General features: G+C 46.2%; 1 protein-coding gene across 7 annotated transcripts in view; it reads left to right on the top strand.

Annotated features, from left to right (window-relative positions):
* The window catches only part of NRG2 (neuregulin 2), a 175677-nt gene that overhangs the window by 79007 nt on the left and 76795 nt on the right, over positions 1-19875 (top strand). Inside the window, exon 1 of one of the 7 annotated variants that reach the window (XM_083799137.1) lies at positions 1622-1789. The exons of the other annotated variants lie outside the window; for them this stretch is intronic. Coding sequence (XP_083655263.1) covers positions 1702-1789 — 88 coding nt within the window. The 5' untranslated portion in view covers positions 1622-1701. Of the gene's footprint in view, positions 1-1621; positions 1790-19875 lie in introns of those variants that run through there. 7 annotated transcript variants of the gene reach the window in all.

The raw sequence follows: 19875 nt of genomic DNA on the forward strand, positions 1-19875 counted from the left end.
CTGATGGTAAAATGAGCAAGCTGACACAGAGACTGTTGGAGTTTCAAGCAGCAATGGGAAGAAAGAAGCAGGAGAGGGTGATCTGAGTGGCTAGCACACTGGCTGTTTTCAAATGAAATGAAGCTTTACCACAGAGAGAGGTGCTATGAAAGAGCAAGAAATTCATCCTAGTTAGAGAGCAGGGGAACTGTATCCTTCAGAGCCAGGACTTGGTAGGAACAGCAGTAGAAACACAAGAGAACAGATTTTCCTTGGGAAGCTTGGTGCCTGAATGTGACCCTTGGATGTTAAAATGGCCAGGAAGGGGTGGCAACAGGGATTTTGCCTCTGTTTTTGACTCTGTACACAAGAGAATGGAATAGTGCCTGTTTTTTGTGTTCTTAGCTTAATTAGGATTGCAAAATGGGATAGCCGTGAATATGATCCCTGAGCTGGAGAAAATACCATTACAGCAAGCAATGGAAAAAAGCTTCATCTGTTTAGCTTATCAAAAATAAGATTGAGGGATAACTTGATTACAGTGTGTAAAGTTCTTCCATGGGAGAAAATACCAGTTGCTGAAGGGCTTTTTAATAGAGAGGAGAAAACAGAGAAAAAACAATGGCTGGACAGTGAAGCCAGATATTCTACTTCAAAGCAGGCGGACATTTTTAACAATGAGGGTGATTAACCGCTGGGAGAAAATCCCAAGGGGGATGATAGCTCCTTCATTTCTTGATGTCCATGCACCAGGCAGGAGTGCTTCTCCGTAAGATATGTTTTACTCACGTGCTTCGAATTGTATTTGATTCATGGATAACTGGATTTACTATGTTACCCAGTGCCTTATGGCTTATGGCTCTTTGGGCCTTTGAAGCCCATAGCTGCATCTGGGAATGATCTGACAATACTCGAGCCTTCCAGGTGGGGATCCTGATGGACTTTTGGGGCGATGTCAGCATGGCCTGCCGTACAGAAAGGGACTGGGCTGAGTCACTCATCGTATGTTGGACCTGTGGAAAAGGGCTTTGTTAACCCCTAAGCAGATGAGACATGGGCTTAATCAGCCACCTTGAGCTCCCAGAGAGTGAAGACAGATACGAGAAATGCAGGTAAGGCTCTCTCCAGCTATTGCTTCCTTTTAGAAAGACCTTCTGGGACAACAAAGATCTGGGTGCAAGGCCAGGTGAAATTGCTCTGCTTATGGTGGCAGCAGCAATATGAAAAGAAAGGCGAACGTAATCCCTCTGCTGGGTTGAAACAGAATGAGAATGGGTTGCAACCCTCTACTCTTTTTCTTAGACCTCACTGCTTCTCACTAATTACTGAAGTTTGAACCTCAGGAGTTGCCCCAAGCACTTACTTCCACAATGCTCCAGAAGCTGTTCAGAACTTATTTGTAGCCAGAGACAGAGTCAGCGACAGAAAAACATCTCTGGACTTAATGTGTGCACGACACTCTCAGGAGAGCTGCTCTCATACTGTAGCAGTACTCCCCTGGTCCTCCCACTGTAACCCAGTGCATCTTTTCAGATAACTGGGAGCAGTGAGCAAATAGTTAAAGTTTTGCTTCTCCACCCAGTGGTGGGTGTTGTCAGTGTCAGAAACAATATAAGAACAGTCGGAAGTTGCAGCTGGCAAGTAACATTTGGAGTAGCAGTTGTGGGGCATATAGATCTGGTGTGGACTGTCTTTTCCTGAGACTGTAAACAGTTGTGCAGAATGTCCGAGAACAAGAAAAAAGGGAAAGGAAAGAGCAAAAAGAACAAAGAAGGGAAAAAAGGGGAAAGAGAACCTGACCCAGGAAAAGGTACTTCCCTTTTTTAACAAATTTTACTTAAAGGAAGAAGACAGAAGCAAGAAAGCCAGCAGGAAGGTACTTGTGGGTTGCCTGAATTGGTGCAAATGATAGGGAACATTTGTCAGGCAAGTGTGGAAATCTCTGCATCTCATTCATATTACATGCTGTTACAGGTCTGCTTCCTTCTTGAACTTTTCTTCTTTTTTAATATCCAAAGCCCAAGAATACAGGGCGATGTACTGTTTAAAAACAGCAGCATTCAGCTCCTGTCACAGTGATATGGTAATTGAGGGGCGTTGTGCTAATTCTCTGGGGGTTCTGGTGTGTTATGCTTTGTTGTTTGGTTGTTTTCTTGCTTCTTCTTGAGGTAAATATCAAAAGCCACTATTTTGGAGGATCATAGGAACTGTTTCTTGAGATAGACCAACTCTTTCAGAGATCAGATTTAAGTTATAGCCTCACTTTTTGTGGTAACTGCATTGGGTTGCAGATAAAGATGTGGGTGACAAACCTTCACTCTGCTGATATGCTTATTAGAGAAATCGGGCTATTCTTTAGAGAAGATCTGACTGTTCTTGCTGAATGAGCAAGGCAATACTTAAGATGTTGCTGGTATAAAATGTCTAGATTGCCTTTAACTGATAAGGTTCGATTCCTGAGTAAATGGGGAGTGGAAACTGGGGAAATACAAGAACTGTCTTGGAGAGACACAGAAGATTTGATGGTAAAGCAGCACAGTGTTATTTCATTCTCTGTCATGGTATCAGGGAGGGATTATCCCTGGCTGTTTCTTATCTGTAGTTTATCTGGCAATGTATTTGGACAGAGCAGCAGCTCTGTCAGGACTTCATGTTTTATCAGCATTGAGAAGTTACAAGCTGGACCAGTTCCTGGAGGAATCTGTCAGACAGTGTAGCTCTTCACTTGTCTGGATGCAGTTCTGCTCTTGGTCATGCTACCATGGTGCTTGAGAACGCTCTTGACCTGAACAGGCTTGCTTTGGCTTCACACTGGTATCACTGATAGCAGGATTTTTTTGTCCCTACCCTTTTTCGTGCCTTTACTCTGAGCACAGACACCCAGCTCTGTTCACCACCCAGTTGTGCTCTGGGCATAAGGTCTTTTGTGGGCACTGCCCCAGAACTGCCAGCATGGCAGTGGGTGCTCATGCAGTGGTAGTCTGACCTCAAGCATGGTCTCCTACTTGTGACATCAGAACTTAGCTGCTACTGTGGGATCTGGGAGGAGACTTTTGGGATAGCTTTGGGATGGAGAGCACAGAAGCACCAAGCAGAGGAAGCAGCTGCTTGAAGATGACTGGATTTACTCAAGGGGTTCTGCAACATGCAGGGAGTGAGGGCTGTCTCACAGCCATTGGCAGGGACAATCCTGCCCCTTAAGTGCACAGATGGGATAATACAGTGCCTGTATCATGGGCATCTCCTCTATTGGGAGCAAGATGGAGGGGCTGGGGGAATTGAGAAGATTGGGCATAGTGGGGAATGATGTGCACTGAGGCTGCCAAGGGACCAACCACCTGCCTTGAACCTCCCGGACCATGGCAGGGCTGTGGGGCTGCACGTAGGGGAAAGGACCAGGCATGAGCTGAGGGGTTAGACCACTCTGTTTTATAGTGCTGTATCAAAGCTCTGCAGTAGCTCCCTGCTCCAGAGGAGGTAGGTAAAGAGAACTTTCACTTGTAGAGTTACATGTGCTGACAATCTAGTCCTCTGCTGAAGTGCACTGTGGGGGTGTTTTATCACATATACATCCCACAACAAGTCAGTTTGGCCAGAGTGCAGAACCCCTTTTTTTCTAGCAATGGCTGCAGAGTGGAACTGGGAATGATTTAATTGACCCTTCCTGTACTTTCTGTGTAGCCAAAGAAAATAAAAGGTTCAGGGTTATACTTATGCAGCATGAACGGATTCCTTTTATTGCATCTATTAGTAGATTACTTAGACACAGATCATTCCTTTGCTTTGTATTGCTGCAGAGGTTGCCCATTGTTTGCTCCGTATGGCCATCAGAAGAAGACACTTGGTTGGTTGCCTGTGGTGTTTCTCAATCAAATCCCACTTTGATTTGGGCTGGTTGGGACAGGTGGAATTTGTGAACACCTTCTCCTAGTGTAGGTCTCTTTTCCTACATGGTCTAAAGGGCACTACAGTGGTGACTTCCCAAAAGGACTTTTAGAAGGGAAGAATTCCTCCCCCAATGCACTTCTGAGCAGATGTCACAGTCCCGGTATGTAGAGTTTCACTCCAGGTAGCTGAGTATCCTGTGGACTCTATTTTTTCATCTTGTGTCTGGACCTGTGACTGCCTTTCCAGCATGCTCAGGCTGATGTAAAAGCTTAGGCCTGGTACAAATCAGGGAACTGGAAGGGCACTGCAAGGGAATTTGCATTCTCTATTTTTTCCCAGGTTGTAATATTTCCATGCAAATGGAGTGTGCTGACCCCTCTGAAACCAGAAAGCAGAAGAAGAACCTACAATAAGGCTTAAACAGACTCTCAGGTGACACAGACGGGAACATACATTTCAGTTTGCCAGTGTAGAGGAGACTCAGGAGATTATTATGGAAGGAAAGCTTTCTTTCTTCATGCTGTGTTCTTGACCCATTTGTGGTTGCTAAGGGCCAAACTTTGTTACCTATAGCACTCTGATAGTCTTGATCTAACTTTTGTGCTCATAGATCTCTGCATAAGAAGTTTCCCCTAGTCAGCCCTTCATGGCATGCTCTGTGGAGATCCCCAGGACAGTTCTGGCTGGTTTAAGGCAACTGCCCAGTGTGATAGAGCTAATCACTGCCAGTGAATTAGAGCAGCAAAAAAAAATTCTTATTGATCAAGAGAGCTGAAACAGTAGTTTCAGGAAAGAGCACTGATGTGCTATGAAGGTGTTACGCTTCCCCTGAGGACTCAAACTTAGGTAAGGAGAGCGTTCTTCCACTGCAGCTTTTAACATGATTCTGTGGTAGACTTTGGAGAACTGGGCCAAACTGACCAGTGAGAATGCAAAAGTTAGAACAGAATGGGGAGGAGCAAACACCAGAGCTTTGACAGCGGAGTAGGAGGCCAGTGCACCAGCCTTCCTGGGGAGACAGGCAAGAGCAGCAACAAAAGGAAGGAAGCCTTGATAGCAAGGTAAGCAAGCAGCAAATTGGAAAGGGAAGGGCTGTGAGACTGGACAGTCTGTGCTTCATCTGTACTTCTGTGAGGTTGCTTGGGGAGAAAAGACCAGAGAAATGCAAAGCATTCAGCTGGTTAAATTCTCCAGCAATTCCAGACATTCTCTCTTATTTTTACTTGGTGGTGAGGAAAACATTGCGTGTGCACTGGGCTTTTGTTGTTCGTCAGTGCTAATAAGGCCAGAGGTACAGGAATTGTGCCATTTTCTTGAGCTGCCCATGGCAAAGGTTAATACTAGAAAAGTTCTTGGAGAGCAGGTGAAGAGTCTCTGCAGAGAGTATCTCATTTTTCAGTAGGAACCAGCTTGACCTCAGTTCTCAGATGAGTCAGGATTTGATAGAAAGATTATGTAGAAAGGCATTGTGATTGAAATTCCAGGGGTCTTAGGGAGGAAGGGCACTCCTGACATGAGGCAGTTGTTGTATTGAAGCACAAGCAGGTGTATGTTAGCCAGGTCTACCAGCCAGGGGTGCTTTAGAGTGCTGCCATGTTAATACAGAGCTCAGTGAGGGATGTGAAGGTTCCTTGCAGATACCAGGTTCAGGCTTCATGGTGGAAGTTCATGCTATTGGAGTTACTCAACAGTACTGCAACCAAGATAGCTACTTCACTGCTGGTTAGGGTCCTTCTGAATGAGTTCCATCCACATCACAGGGTGAACATGCTCTTGATTTGTTCTTAGTCTTCTGTTTGTAGGAAATATACCAGTTCCAAGGAGCTCATAGAAAGATTAACCAAAAGGTTTGTTTATAAGAGGGATAACCCACAGCGGATATCCTACAGTAGCAGTTTTGTTTTCTATAAACACCCAGACATGCAAGGTACCAGCTGTCAGCTGTACTCCAGGATCTGTCCACATGCATATTTTCACTAGAGCATTTCCACTGTCTAAACTAATGGACTGTTGTTGCCATTGCCATGTGGCTGAGAGCAACGTGCAGTAACTTGCTGAGCTTTGGGAATGGAGGGGTTCTGAGTCACAAGCTCCAGTGATTCATGCTGGGGTAAAGGAAAAGGTTTTTGCTTCCAGCTGCTTTCTGGTCCTTTTTGCTGGAGCTAGCTAGCCCTGCAGAATGGATTGATAAATGAGCAAGTGGGTCTATTCCTCCACTGCCTGTTGCTCACATGTCATGTATTAATACAAACAGAAGGGTTATAGGAGAGAGACACAGCAGAGCTGAGGAATGATCCTTCTCTCCTTTTAGGCAGACTAGAGGGCTGGGATCTCCTGGCTGATGAGCAGGATGGAGCAGAGTGGTCCATTAGTAAAAAAAAATCCCACTGTGGATCCAAAACTTCATGAGTCAGAGTCCTGGGCATACAATTTCCAATCCCTTTTTGGAGGTGGATGTAAGTAACCTGTGAAAGCCAGTCTCTGGTGAGAAGAGGAACATCTGGAGAAGGGCTGAGCATAGCCTGGCTGCTGACCTTTGGGGTCATGCCCTCATCTCATTCTCCTGCCTTTGTTAGTGTGACAGGTTCCAGCTGCAAAGCAGCTAAGTGAAAGCTGTGTTGCCATGATCCTTCTTTCTGCAACTGGACTGCTAGCCTTGCGCTCAGAGTGCTACCCTAATCTCCAGTCTTGTCTCAGCACTGAGCTCTAGTGGGACTGCAGCACATGTTTGAACTCAAAACTGACTGGAGAAGATGGGAGGACACCAGGGCAGGGTAAGCGTGTGGACCTGCATCCCATTTCTGCTGCATAACTCCAGGGGCAGTGAGAGCAAGGAAAAAGAGCCTCTTCTTCCTCTAATCCCTCCTCATTTCCCCTGGGACTCCAATGAATGCTTTCAAGTATGTAAGGGGAGTTCAGTATGGAGATCATATGATCCCGTGCCTTTTTCAGTGCCTGGATGCTTTGCTACAGAAGAGCCATGCTCTTGCAGTAAGCAATGAGGCTGTAGGGAGGTTGTGGAGCTATTGGTCACATATGGCTCTTGCTTGGATGTGCTTCTTCTCTTCTGGAAGTAAAGCTCAATGAAAAATAAAGTGTTTCTTGAAGAGAACTTGAAGACAATAAGTCCAAGAGCAGCTAAGCTTGCAGTTCGTGATTAGGACCAAAAATATGGGCTGGTTCCTTTGTCTGAGAAATTGCTGGTCTGTGAATTCCCAGCAAGGGCTGGCTGTCCACTCTGTGCTGGAGACCGTGTTCAGGGCAGAGGCCAGGGATCAGTGAGATAATCTGATACTATTCTCTGGAATGGCTCCAGCTCATCATCACTAAAGATGAGGCTGGAGGTGAGTGGAAAGCCAGGAAGGAGCCCCCCCCAGCTCCTGGTTCACACAGAAGTTTCTTTGGTGCTGTGTCAAGCTACTTACCCTAGCTTCTGTCATCCTAGAGGCAGGTCACCCTCCACCAGCACCGGGGATGTGGAAAATGCGCTGGCAGTAGAGGCAGTTTGGGATGGCAAAGACCTGTAGTTCAGATGTGTCACGTGTTGCATTGACCTCTTGTCTGGGGCAGAATAACGAAACACATGATTAGGAAATGTGTGTCCATGAGGGAACCTGTCACTAGACCCAAAAGGACCCAATTGGAGCAAAACTGCAAGTTCCTTAACCATCTCCAGAGAACATTCTGAGCAGTGAAAGACTTGCATGGCCTCATGGCCAGGACACTCATCCTGGAAACCATGTTGTACTCCAGGTAGAAATCTGTGTTTTGAACTGAGATGACCTGTGATTGTCCCCCTCTGACAAGGGCAGTGTTATGGTGCTGCATTTTTGAGCTGTGCCAAATTGTAACAACAAATACATGTAATCACAGGAAGAATTAAACATTTAGGTAATTAATAACTCAGGTAATTAGGTTTGGCAGACTCAGTCAGCAGCCCTATGAAGAATTTTAGTTCAGGCATGTCTGGAAGGTGAGAACTTGTCAATATGAGGGAGAGAAGCTTTGCAGAGAAGAGCTATAAGACACACAAGGCTTGTCTCCATGCAGTAATGGTGATGATCACACTTCTGAGGAGCCAGTGGTCCTGGAGCTCTTTTACAGCTTGTCTCATCCTTACAATGCCCTTAAATTTTTGACTACACATGCAAGTCAAAGCCCAGCTTATCTTGCTGATTTCTCTTGCCTGGTGGTGAGTGAGAGGGGAAGGGAACTGCATTTGCTCTCCAAATCTGAGACTTCCTGGCTGGCAGCTCAGAAAAAGACAGCCACAAAAGTATGAGTTGGACAGAAAGGTGTTCTTCAGGGAAGCAGCGAAACTTTAAATTATCTTAAACCCACGCTAAAATTGAGCGCCCATAAATTCAAAGCAGATTTCCTACATTGTTCACTGACGTTTGGAAGCCCTTCAGAGAAACCTCTTTTTGGTGTCAGAATTTGCACATTTGCTTAATTTGAGGGTAAAATCAGGTTAAAATCTATCAGCCAGGTTCTCAACAGATGTTTCTCTGGGCTAGGTCTTATGGCTTTGTTAGTCTGTGTATGATGTGTACCAGCTGAGCATCCAACCCTCTTGCTTTCAACAGCTTTTTGATTGGAAGGCTGGGACTTTATTTCAGCTACAAAACTGTGTATGTATATATGTGTACATGTGTTTGTGCTCACATGAATTTTTCATTCCACTTTGAAGTCCATGGCACTTTGCAAGAGTCCCCTGGTTCCTGATGTGCTCCAGCCCTTGTGGAGGTGTGGGGGTTATTCAGTTTTGGCTAGCAGATTACTCCAGCAAAGCCTGTACCAATCCTATTGCTCCTTGTATGCCTCTTGCACACCTCTTCCTCCAGTGAAACCACTGACAAAGCTCCCCCACTCAGCAGCTTTTTCTCTGGTTCAAAACACACCAAAAGAGCCCTTCATGTTCAGGATGTTTCCCACCCCTTGGCTTGACCTGAGTGCTCTTGGAGTAAGGTCCAAGGGATGGGGAGTTCCTTTCCCTTTGCTAATCTGGACTCCCCCAGGCAAGCTGCTCGAAGCTTTTCTGCCTCGAGTGCAGAGATTACCTGGAGTACAGTGATGTTCCCAGCCAGCAACAGCAGCTGCTTGGTATCACTGCCTCACCAGTGCTCTCTCTTCCAGCCTGCTGAATCTCTCTCCCATTGGGGATCTTTTCACTACTGCCTCCGCTGGTGCTGGGCCGCAGCCCTGAGGTGTGCCTCTGTGCATGGTGTTCACATTTGCTTCCAGCCATCTCTGCTTGTTGCGACAGACCACTTATCCTTGGAGTACTCAGTCTTCCGATCTGGAAGTCAAGGATGGGGAGCAGAAGAAACCCCCCCATGTTTCAGGTGGAAACAGTTAGAGACCTGCTACTCCACCTGGACTGTCACAAGTGCATGAGGCCAGATGGGATCCACCCAAGGGTGCTGAGGGAGTTGGCGAATGTGATTGCTGGGCCGCTTTCCATCATCTATCATCCAGAGAGGTCCCAGATGACTGGAGACTTGCTAATATGATGCCCATCTATAAGAATGGTTGTAAGGAGGACCCAGGGAACTAACTACAGGCTTGTCAGCCTGACCTCGGTGCCAGGAAAAGTGATGGAACAGGTCATCGTGAATGCAATCACACAATATATGTGGGACAGCCGGGGGATCAGGTCCAGTCAGCATGTGTTCATGAAAGGCAAGTCCTGCCTGATCAACCTCATCTCCATCTATGACCAGGTGACCCACCTAGTGGACAAGGGAAAGGCTGTTGACATAGTCTACCTAGACTTCAGCAGGGCCTTTGACACAGTCTCCCACGGTCTCTTTCTGGAGAAGCTGGCAGCCCATGGCTTGAACAGGTACACTTTTTGCTGGGTTAAAAACTGTCTGGGTGGCCGGGCCCAGAGAGTATTGGTGAATGGAGTGAAATCCAGGTGGTGACCGGTCATGAGAGGTGTTCCCCAGGGATTGGTGTTGGGGCCCATCCTCTTTAATATCTTTATTGATGATTTGGATGAGGAAATTGAGTGCACCCTCAGTAAGTTTGCAGATGTCACCAAGTTGGGGGGAAGTGTCGATCTGCTGGAGGTTAGGAAGGCTCTGCAGAGGGACCTGGACAGGTTGGGTCAATGGGCAGAGGCCAATGGGATGAGGTTCAACATGGCAAAGTGCTGGGTCCGCACTTTGGTCACAACAACCCCGTGCAGTGCTACAGGCTTGGGGCAGAGTAGCTTGAAAGCTGCAGAGGAAAAGGATCTGGGGGTGCTGGTTGATGCTCGCCTGAACATGACCCAGCAGTGTGCCCAGGTGGCCAAGAAGGCCAACGGCATCCTGGCTTGTGTCAGGAGTAGTGTAGCCGGCAGGACCAGGGAGGTGATCGTCCCCTTGTATTCTGCCCTGGTGAGGCCGCACCTCGAGTACTGTGTTCAGTTTTGGGCCCCTCACTACAAGAAGGACATCGAGGCCCAGGAGCATGTCCAGAGAAGGGCTACGGAGCTGGTGAGGGGTCTGGAACAGAAGTCTTATGAGGAGTGGCTGGGGGCACTGGGGTTGTTTAGTCTGGAGAAGAGGAGGCTCAGGGCAGACCATGTTGCTCTCTACAGCCACCTGCAAGGAAGATGTGGGGCGCTGGGGTCAGCCTCTTCTCACAGATAACCAGTGATAGGACTAGAGGGAATGGCCCCAAGTTGCACCAGGGGAGGTTTAGGTTGGAAATTAGGAGACATTTCTTCTCAGAAAGAGCAGTAAGGCATTGGAACAGGTTGCCCAAAGAGGTGGTAGAGTCACTGTCCCTGGGGGTGTTTAAGGCAAGGTTGGACGTGGTACTTAGGGACATGGTTTAGTGGGTGACATTGGTGGTGGGGTGATGATTGGACCAGATGATCTTGGAGGTCTTTTCCAACCTTAATGATTCTATGATTCTAGTCTCTGATTCTGTGGCACAGTGCATTTGACAAGCACAAAGCAGATACTCTATCAAGCAAAAAGGAAGAATCACAGTGAAAAAAAAAAAAAGTGCCTTCTGCCTGTGGTAAGCCTCATAAAACCACATGGGGCAAAATCCAGGACCTACCTTTGACTGAACTGAAGAGAGCACCTTCCTGCTGGTAGCAGAGTTGGCTGTCAACCTCTGAAACTGACAGAGCTCTCTGTTTCTACCGGGACACCATCACAGCTCTTCTGCTTGGTGAGGTGCCCAGCTTCAGCCATGCACATGCTAACTTGCTGCTCTCTGCAGGGGAGAAGCCTCCTCAAACACACTATGAAGTAAAACAAACACACAAACAAAAAATCACATACCTGACTTCCATTGCATGATTTGCAAGTGAGAGGAACACTGATATTGGGAGAGGCTTGGTATACAATACAGTGGCTACTCCTGCTGGCACATCGCTCCCTTTTGGCTAGACAGCTGGCAATGCAAGGCAGGGCTTTCTTGGCTAGAAAATTTTTAGAGCCAGTCTGTACTGCTGCTATGTCTGCTCCATGATGTGTTCATTGATGGGCACAGCAGGTTGTGTAGCAGTGTCATTTCTACATCACACACTATCACAACGCTAGGCTGGCTGACTTCTGCTGTGAGCAGAGAAAATTGCTGATCTTGTCTTGTGAAATCTGGCTGCCTAAAAATGATGGAGGTGCTAATGTGATGCAGATCCAGAAGGTCTGGCTAACAGGTCTTGGATCAATAGGTCATGGTGCTGGAGCAGGGCAGGCCTGATTGCTGCTACCCAAGAAGCAGTTTGTTTCCCTTCCAGAGGTCATGCGCATTTCATCTGCTCATTCAGGCTTTTGCCTGGAGGGCGAGGACAAGGAATGTGATGAACTTCACTTTGGCGCTGAAGAATATTTTGCTTAATATTTGTCAATAAATGAATTCAGGTTTGTGTATTTGTGCTGTGTATCTGTGTGAGCGGGTCCTTTAATGAATGCTATAATGAAATCTCTGGATAGTTGTTGGGTAACAAACAGCTAAAACATGCATCGCAAAAGAGGTCCTAACATTGCAGAGATGCCAGTTATATAATGTTGAGAAAGAGATTCAGTCCAAAACCGAAATTATCCTGGATATTACATGAAATGATGACTCAGTACCAAAAGTAGTGTGTGTATAATAATGTCCATGCTTTTGCTTTATGCAAAAGAACATTTCCCACAGTCTTGGGTGTTACTTCCCCCAGTCCCTCCAGGTGTGAAAAGTCTTTGTCCAAAATCTGAGCCTTTTTCCCTAAAAAGTTAATCTCAGGAAGATGGGATGCCTATTTCTGGATGTCTTTCCCACAGCCCACTCTGCTGAGCCCCAGGCATCCCCTTTCTGGCCAGCAGAGCTACTGAGACCATTTAGGAATAAGGAGACTTTTCTGCAGTCTGAAGTGGATACATTAGGATCAAGGAAGAGAACTGATAAACTCCTGTGTGTCTTGTTTTGGGATACCCTGTAGTAGGTGGATTTCAGGAAGACATTGTGGCAAGTAATAGTGGTAGCTGGGTGAGGAAAAGGTCAAAATCTTGGAGGAATGTTTGTGGGTGATGTTATAAGCGAGACCATGCATGGTTAAATAAACACTTGAGTTTCCTGCAGGAGGCAGGTGGTGAAGGACAGTGCCCATCCTGTGCTGCAGTGGTGGTGTGTAGGCACCCATGCTGCAACAGCCCTTTCCTTAACAAGGCTGAGGATCTGATTCAGCTTTCCTGATTGACGGTTGTGCGCTTTAGGCATGAGGATAAAGATTTGTTGATAAGCAAAGAAGAGCTGTCAAGTGAAAAAGGTTGCCATGGGCAAACAGTCCTCACCCAGCCACTGTGATGTCTCTACTGCAGTTAGGGAAGAGTATTGCTACATGAAGATATCCTGAGCATACAGGATGAGTTTGTATAAGTCAGTATACTCTTATGAGCATACATAAGAGTATGTCTACATGAAGACATCCTGAGCAAGCTTTTTTGTCATTTGCTTAGATACCAGTGGAGGTAAAGTAGCAGTAAAGGCAGGCTACAGGTTTGAGCTGTGTATAGCCCCATGTGTACTGATTACAGTGCATGCTTCTACCTCTTCAGCGATCCTCTCTCTCAGCTCATTTGTCAAGGCAGGCTCAAGGATGCTGATCTGTGCTGCCAGGGACAGTGTAGGTGCTGCAGATGCTTCCTAGGGCATGTCACCTCAGCCTGCACAGACTTCCCAGGCTTTAATTTTTTAAATAATACCTCTAGCTCTTCTGCTGGCAAACTTCAAGGTGTAAGAGTGTCTTCCTGATTCTGCAGACAACAGCTGCAGTGCTGTTGTTGTTGTTGTTTAGATCTTTTCTAACCTGCATTTCAGGGAATGTTTCTTTCTCTGGTTGAGCTTATCCGGAGCTCCAGCAGCTTCCAGCTGCTGATGGGCTGAAGGTGAAGCAAGAGGTGACAAAGAAATGTTGTGTGATGGAAATATGTTAATAACATATTTCAAAACCACCTCTATCTCCATAGCACATATTTAGTTGTTTGTTTTAATTACTAGTGCTTCTGGAGAGGTTTCCTTTTCTACCCTATACTTAGAAAATGTGGGCAGGACATGCGATTTTAAGAACAAGTCTGGCGTTAGCAGGACCATTGCTCACTTCATGTGTTGTAACATTTTGTGTTGCTAAAGTTTTGAGTCAGATAGTGTTTGAGAGAGATGACATGAGTCACAACCCTGGTTTTATCACAGGGTTAGGTACATGTCTTGTTCATTTTGGGGGGTTAGGAAAAAAAAAAAAAAAAGCAGTAGCAATCTGAAGCACTGCCAATAGTTTCGGTGTTATTGCCAGAAATGTGATAATCTGGTATTTCCCGTAAAGCCCCAGGTGTTGTACTTGCTTTATTTTCTGGGAATCTCCAATTTCTCTATCCTTTGTTATCACAGCAAAGCAAGACAATGCACCCTTTCTGGGGCCTAAACATTCAAAATATCAAAGGGAAATAACAAACCTCAAACACATCTCTGGATGGATGGCTCATTGTATTTATTCCAGTATCATCATTTTTGAGAATGAGAGGCATAATTTATTATTTCCAATGCAGCTGGCCTGAGTGTGTGGCATCTGTCTGTCCATTCCTCCTTTCCCCTGCTTTCCTTTGTGGTCTTCTCTGCAGGTCAGAAGAGACTCTGATTGTCTCTGGTACACATTTCTTTTCTCACCCTCATGGAGAACCACATGTCTCTGAGCCTTTTCCTTCTCTTCTGCCACGTGCAAGCTTAGCATGTGCCTCATTGTAGTACTCAGGAGCCCTGGCCTCAAAATGGCTTGGGTGCTTCCCCTAGCAGGGGTGTTTTTCTGCACTCAAGCCTCAGGGCTTGTCTGCACAGGGAGGCTCTTGCAAAACATGCTGGGCATAGGGTGTGAATTTAAAGGGAAAGAACTATTCTGTACCAGATTCCTGCCCGAAACCCTCTTATTCTGCAGAAAAGTGTGCCAGTACTTCGCTTGTGTTGCCAAGTAGACTTGGTTAAGCAGCTGCACTAACCTGAGGAACCAAGAGCTTTGATGGCAGCTCTGTTCCAAGCTGGCCCTGGGTTGTCGATGATGCATAGCAATGACCCTGATCAGGGGGAGGCAAAGGGGTAGAAGGGAGGAGGCTGGTGCACTCAGGCTTCCTGTTTACCCAGAAAAAGGGGGACCAGTTGAAAGCAGAGACTTAATTATGGTTTGTTAGTACCTTCTGGAGAAGCCACCCTGAACACAGAGCCTCTGCAGAACAGCCTGAGTTGGGAGTCCCCCTTCCTCAGGTTTGGGCTTGGATTAGCTGCTCGAGTCCAAACCTGTTAGAGCAGCCAGGGACTGAACTTGATGAATTACCCCTAGTCAACAGTCCTTCTGTGCTGCGCTCGTGGTCCACGTGAGCTGGCTGAATGACTGGGGTGGTATGCTATGGGAGTTGTGTGTACGTGTGGTATTTTGGTTTGTAGACCACAAATACATTCCTTACCATGAGTTTATCAGACTGGCCATCCTAGCTGTCATCTGTGACCCTCATTTGCCAGAGCATTAAGATTCATATCCCATCTGTTCCCTAAAGCCTTCTCTTCAAATCCACCCCTCAAATACTGTCTCAGCCCCACCATGTCACAGGTCTCAGAGAGGCTGGAGGCAGTTGGTCCTCAGGGGACCTGACTACAGAGCACAGGTGCACTGTGCCAGTTTGAGCTGGAAGCATGGTGGTGGTCCCCAGCACCTTCTGGTGGTGGACAGAGGTCTTGTGCCCTCAGTGACACAGGTAAAAGGCTGCTAGTGTTTTACATGTAAAGCATTACTGAGGCTCTTGCAAGAACGGCATGTGGATGGGGAAGGGCCTCTGGATTTGAGAGTTGGGGAAGGGACCCTGGAAACAACTTGGGCCCACACAGGGTTGAAACTTGAGGTCTCTGAAAGGCAAAGGGACACAGAAAGTCACGTAAATGAGGCATAGTGGGACTGGCAGAAAGGGCAAGACTTTTGTATGAAGCATAGGCATGCTGTTAGCTGGATTAGCTAGGATAAAACTGCATGGGGGGTTATAAGCCTTTGGGCATCAGGGCAGAAACAACAGCTCTGTCCTTGAGAGAATGCAGAAGACTTCCCTACTGAGAAGTTGTTCAAGAGGAGTAAGTGATACTTGCTGCCATGAAATGGAGGTCCCTGTCTAGCAAGGAGCGTAGTCTCACCCAACATGGCAGCCCCTCTGCAGCGTGGTGGTCTTTCCTGGCTGCATTCTGTGTCTGTCACGAGTCCCCATGTATCACCAAAGCCTTGTCCTTCTTCACTGCAGGAGTTGTCCAAAGCTCTCTCTGGTAACAGGGCTGGCTGCTTAAGGACTCATCACAGCTGAAATGATTTATTCCTCATTGCAAATGAACCACTGGAAGTCTTTCAAAAGCCATCTTTTTTTGACCTAAGTTCAGCTAAGCTTTTTAGCAGCATCAGCTTTACAAGAAAAGTTAGAAGTGGAGGGGAATTATGTGTGAATAATGTTTATGTTGATAAACAGTCCTTGCAGACCAGTATCTCCTTCTCAAAGTCATCTGGTTTTTCATAGGATCACAGAGAGAGAATTACAAGCCAACTGCCCCAGAAAAACGTGATGGCTTGCTTGTTTACTCTGTGTGTCTGTTAAAATGCCAAAATATCTGTATGAAAGCAGGTAATACTCTGCCAGTATTTAGATCGAAGTTTTCAGATACAGAGCACTTCATAAAATCCTGTCACCCCAAATTAATTCCAGTTGGTAGGGACAGGAGAGCATCACATGGGCAGAAAACTGGGTGGAGGACCATGAACAATGGATTAGAATAAACAGCAGTGTGTCAAATTGTCAGGGGAGCGAAGGAGAGCACAGTGTTGGGAGCTAGTCTTGCCAATTGCTGCCCTTCATGGTGAACTGTGCATAGTTAACCTCCTCTGCATTTCCATGGGGCTCTTAACACAATTCAGGGGAGTCACAGTACAGTTAGTTAGGGGATTTAGTGTACAGTAACGGTAGAGGAATATAGTCCAGTGGGTTGGGTGTTAGCAACCGTGATAAATTTCATGAGATTCTTCATGGTCAGAGAAGAATTATGCACACATTTGTAGTCACTTTGGCTGGTTGTAGCCATATGAAGTCTATGAGCCTGTTCAAAGAAGAGCACAACCCAGTAAAACAGATCTCTTGTACCATGTGGCACAGGCCTGATGCTCCTGTCCTGTTGCCTGCACTCTTCCTTGCTGTGTGACATATTAAGATGCTGTTGTGCAGTAGGGTCCTGCATATCCCCAAGGTCATGGTTCCCTCTGGGCCTGTATTTTGTGGGAGAGACAGAATGGAATGGATGTCAGTTTGTTGTCATTCCTGTCTACGGGGACACGTGGGCTCTAGGCAAAATACCAAAAGGGAGTCAGTGGCCCTTGACTGAGCTCATGAAATGTGCTGTGCTCATGCCAAGGGCACAAAGCTAGGAATGTCCTCCATTACATGGATCAGTGAGGCTGAAGGGACCACCATAAGTAGATATGGAAAAGGGAAAAATAGAGCAGCAAACTCTCACCTTCCTCTGGGTCCTACTACCCCATCCAACTTCTTTCTTAGTTCCTTATTCCTCTACAGCCAGTACCAGTCCCTACCAGCCATGCTCCCTTCTCTTGGCCTTTGCCTACTCTCAGGAGATTAGATCAAGTGTGGTTTTCAGTCAGGCCAGGTGGAAAGTGTTGAAACTGAGCCAGGGTCACCAACTCTTCCTCTGCCTGTGTGGCTGCAGGCTCAACACAGCACAGATATGGCCATCATGGAGGCATCATGTGGCCATCAGCCATGAGCCTGTCTGTTGAAAAAGGGTGGGTAAGGGCATCTGGGGTTGTGAAGACTGTCAGCCTTCCTCTGTATGTGCACAGGGGTCCTGTAAATGCATACGGCAGAACCTAGGTGAGCAGGAAGTCTTTCTTCTCTTGGTCTTTCAGGCCTAATGATCAGATGGAGGAGCTGCCACTGCAGGGACAGACAGAACATGAGGGTGAAGTGCAGTCACCTTTCATGAAGTGTGAGTATAAGGGGAAGCACATCTTCTGCATCCTGCAATCTCAGGGAGAGTGTGACCAGAGAGCAACACAGTCTCAAAGCAGCACCGAAGTATTTCTGATCTGTGTGTGATAGAGGAGCTCTTGGTGCACTATTCCAAACTGGCAGAAAACCAGAAAAGAAGCACCAATATTCAGGTCCTTGTCTAAGAAGATGATCCGGACTCTCTCAATTTAATGAGGATAAGACTGCCTGGAGCACATCAGTGAGATGTGAGAGGTGTTCAACATTTGCAGAAATGAAAGGAGGGTGAGACTGGGGCTTAAGAGAACTGTTCAGAGTTTTCAAGGTCACTGATTTTGCAAAGGAAAGAAAAACAATGATGCATCTCACAGCCAAGGTGAGTTGAGATTGGAAGGGCAAAAATGAGTGATTCTGGTTATTTTATCTGTGGTTGGTAGCAGCTGGCATGGACGAGAAAACAGAAAGGAGTGGCCGTGTAAAGGACTGAAAGACAAAAAGAGTTGAGGGGAGTGGTGGAACATCTCTTTTGCATGTTGGGGGCCAAAATTGCCTCACTGGTCACAACTGATAATGTGGATGGGTTCCCTGTCACCTGCCAACTACTATGCCCTTGTGATGACAGCATTTCGTTTAGGGACTGTAGGCCTTTTCCTGGAGGGGATCTCGTGTTGCCTGTTGAAGAGGTTGTGGAATCCTTGAGGTCATCCAGGTCCCAGGGTAATCTGTGGGATGCAATGTAGACATGTAATGCCAGATTGTTTATGTGTCTGGATTGTAGTGAGTTGGATGGATGCTACATGGCTGATCCCACCTCAGGGCAGGGATGTAGTCTGCTCAACTTCTGTAGTTTTCCTCCAATCTCATTCTTGCAATCCTGTGATTTGTTGTCTACCTGAACCCTGTCTTTGGGCCTTTCCATATTGGTTCTGTGGGTGCTGAAGATGGTAAAGGTCCATCCAGGCCTTTCCAGGAGAGTTCCTCAGCAATGCTGCACCTCTTACATGTTTATCGGAAACTCACTTGAACAGTGTATTTAGATTGTCAATTTTGTACAAGAATTTTCCCCAGCAGAGGATACCTTACTCTTTCCTTCAGGTTCTTCATACTGTTTCTCAGCCCCCTGAACATCGCCTTTGTGGGCTTCTAGGTGTTTGCATTCCTTGGCTGTTAAAGGAGCTATTCAAGGATAGCTTGGGGAGATGGTGAAGGGGAGTAGCAGTCAGACAGAAGAAGGGAAGGAATGGCTCTGGAGGAGTTTTGCTTAAGCTGGGGTGTCTGAATAGAGTCTTCTCTCTTGTCTAGCTCAACTGCTTCCTTGATTTTCCCTGTCACTCTTTATGGAGATGAGAACCATCCATGGTTATAATACACAATGAATCCCACATTATGTCTTGTCTTTTCTCAGGTCTTCCTTGGATCCCAAACTCCTTCTGCTTGTTGTCACTGCTGCTTATAATTGGTGCTTGTGGTGGCATCCAGAGGTCTTGATTGCAGCATTGTTCCCCTTGTGCTATTCACAGCACAGAGTCATAACAAGAGACAGTCCCTGCCTCAAATATATTAAATGGGATCTTTGAGAGAGGAAATGGAAGCACAGAGAAGGGATGTGAATTGTCCCACTTTACGCAATATTTCTGGGATAAAACCCAGCACTATTAATAACTTCTTGCTCAACAACCATCTTTGTTCAGAACTCTGGTTTTCACCTTAAGTTGTTTGTGTTGTGCAGGATCTGTTTGCAAGTTTGGTGAAAGTTCCCACCTTGTGATCTGCAGCTCGATGTAAAGTGAGTCCAATAATTCCCTATCCATGTTGAACTCAGAAGGCTCCTTCGACTAAGGCCACCATTATGTTACCTTTTGTCTTCTGTTCACCCTTGTTTCACCACTGCACAATTTGTCTTGTTTTTGTTTGCTTGCACTCTGCAACATCGACTAGAAAATGACCTTTATCACCCCATCCTTTGCTACTTTTCTTCATGTCCTTCAGTGAGAAGCTGACAATCAGCAAAAGTTTGCTCACATTGAAGCCTCAAATTTGCTTTACCTTCATCCTTATTTATTGCCTGTGAATGTTCTATGAAACAGACTTTCTGCCGGAAATGTTTGTGGAAGCAGAAACTGTTGATTAAATTGTAACAAAGAGTCACAGGAAGCAGATTTTAAAATTGCAACTGTATGTTTGTGATAATATGAGCTCTGTCACTGCTGTCAAGGACTAGAATTGATGGAGGCCACAAAATCTCTTTATCCAACCAAAATGAGCCAAAGTTACTTGATTTTTTTTTTTAAACACAAGCCACAAACTGCTCATGAGCAATTTACAAGCCAAAAATTAGCCAGCATGGCTTTCCAGAGAATAGTTCTGAAGAATATTGCAGTAAGCAATATTCAAATATAAAAAGAGGGAAAATAAGGATAAAAAAATTAATCAGGAAGAGCTGACATCCTTGAGACTCCTGGCAGCCATAAATCAGCCTGGTTGGGGGACATTTCAGTGTAAGCCA

Source organism: Anser anser (assembly GCF_964211835.1).
Source record: "Anser anser genome assembly, chromosome: 14".
In the NCBI taxonomy this organism is placed as follows: Eukaryota; Metazoa; Chordata; class Aves; order Anseriformes; family Anatidae; genus Anser; species Anser anser.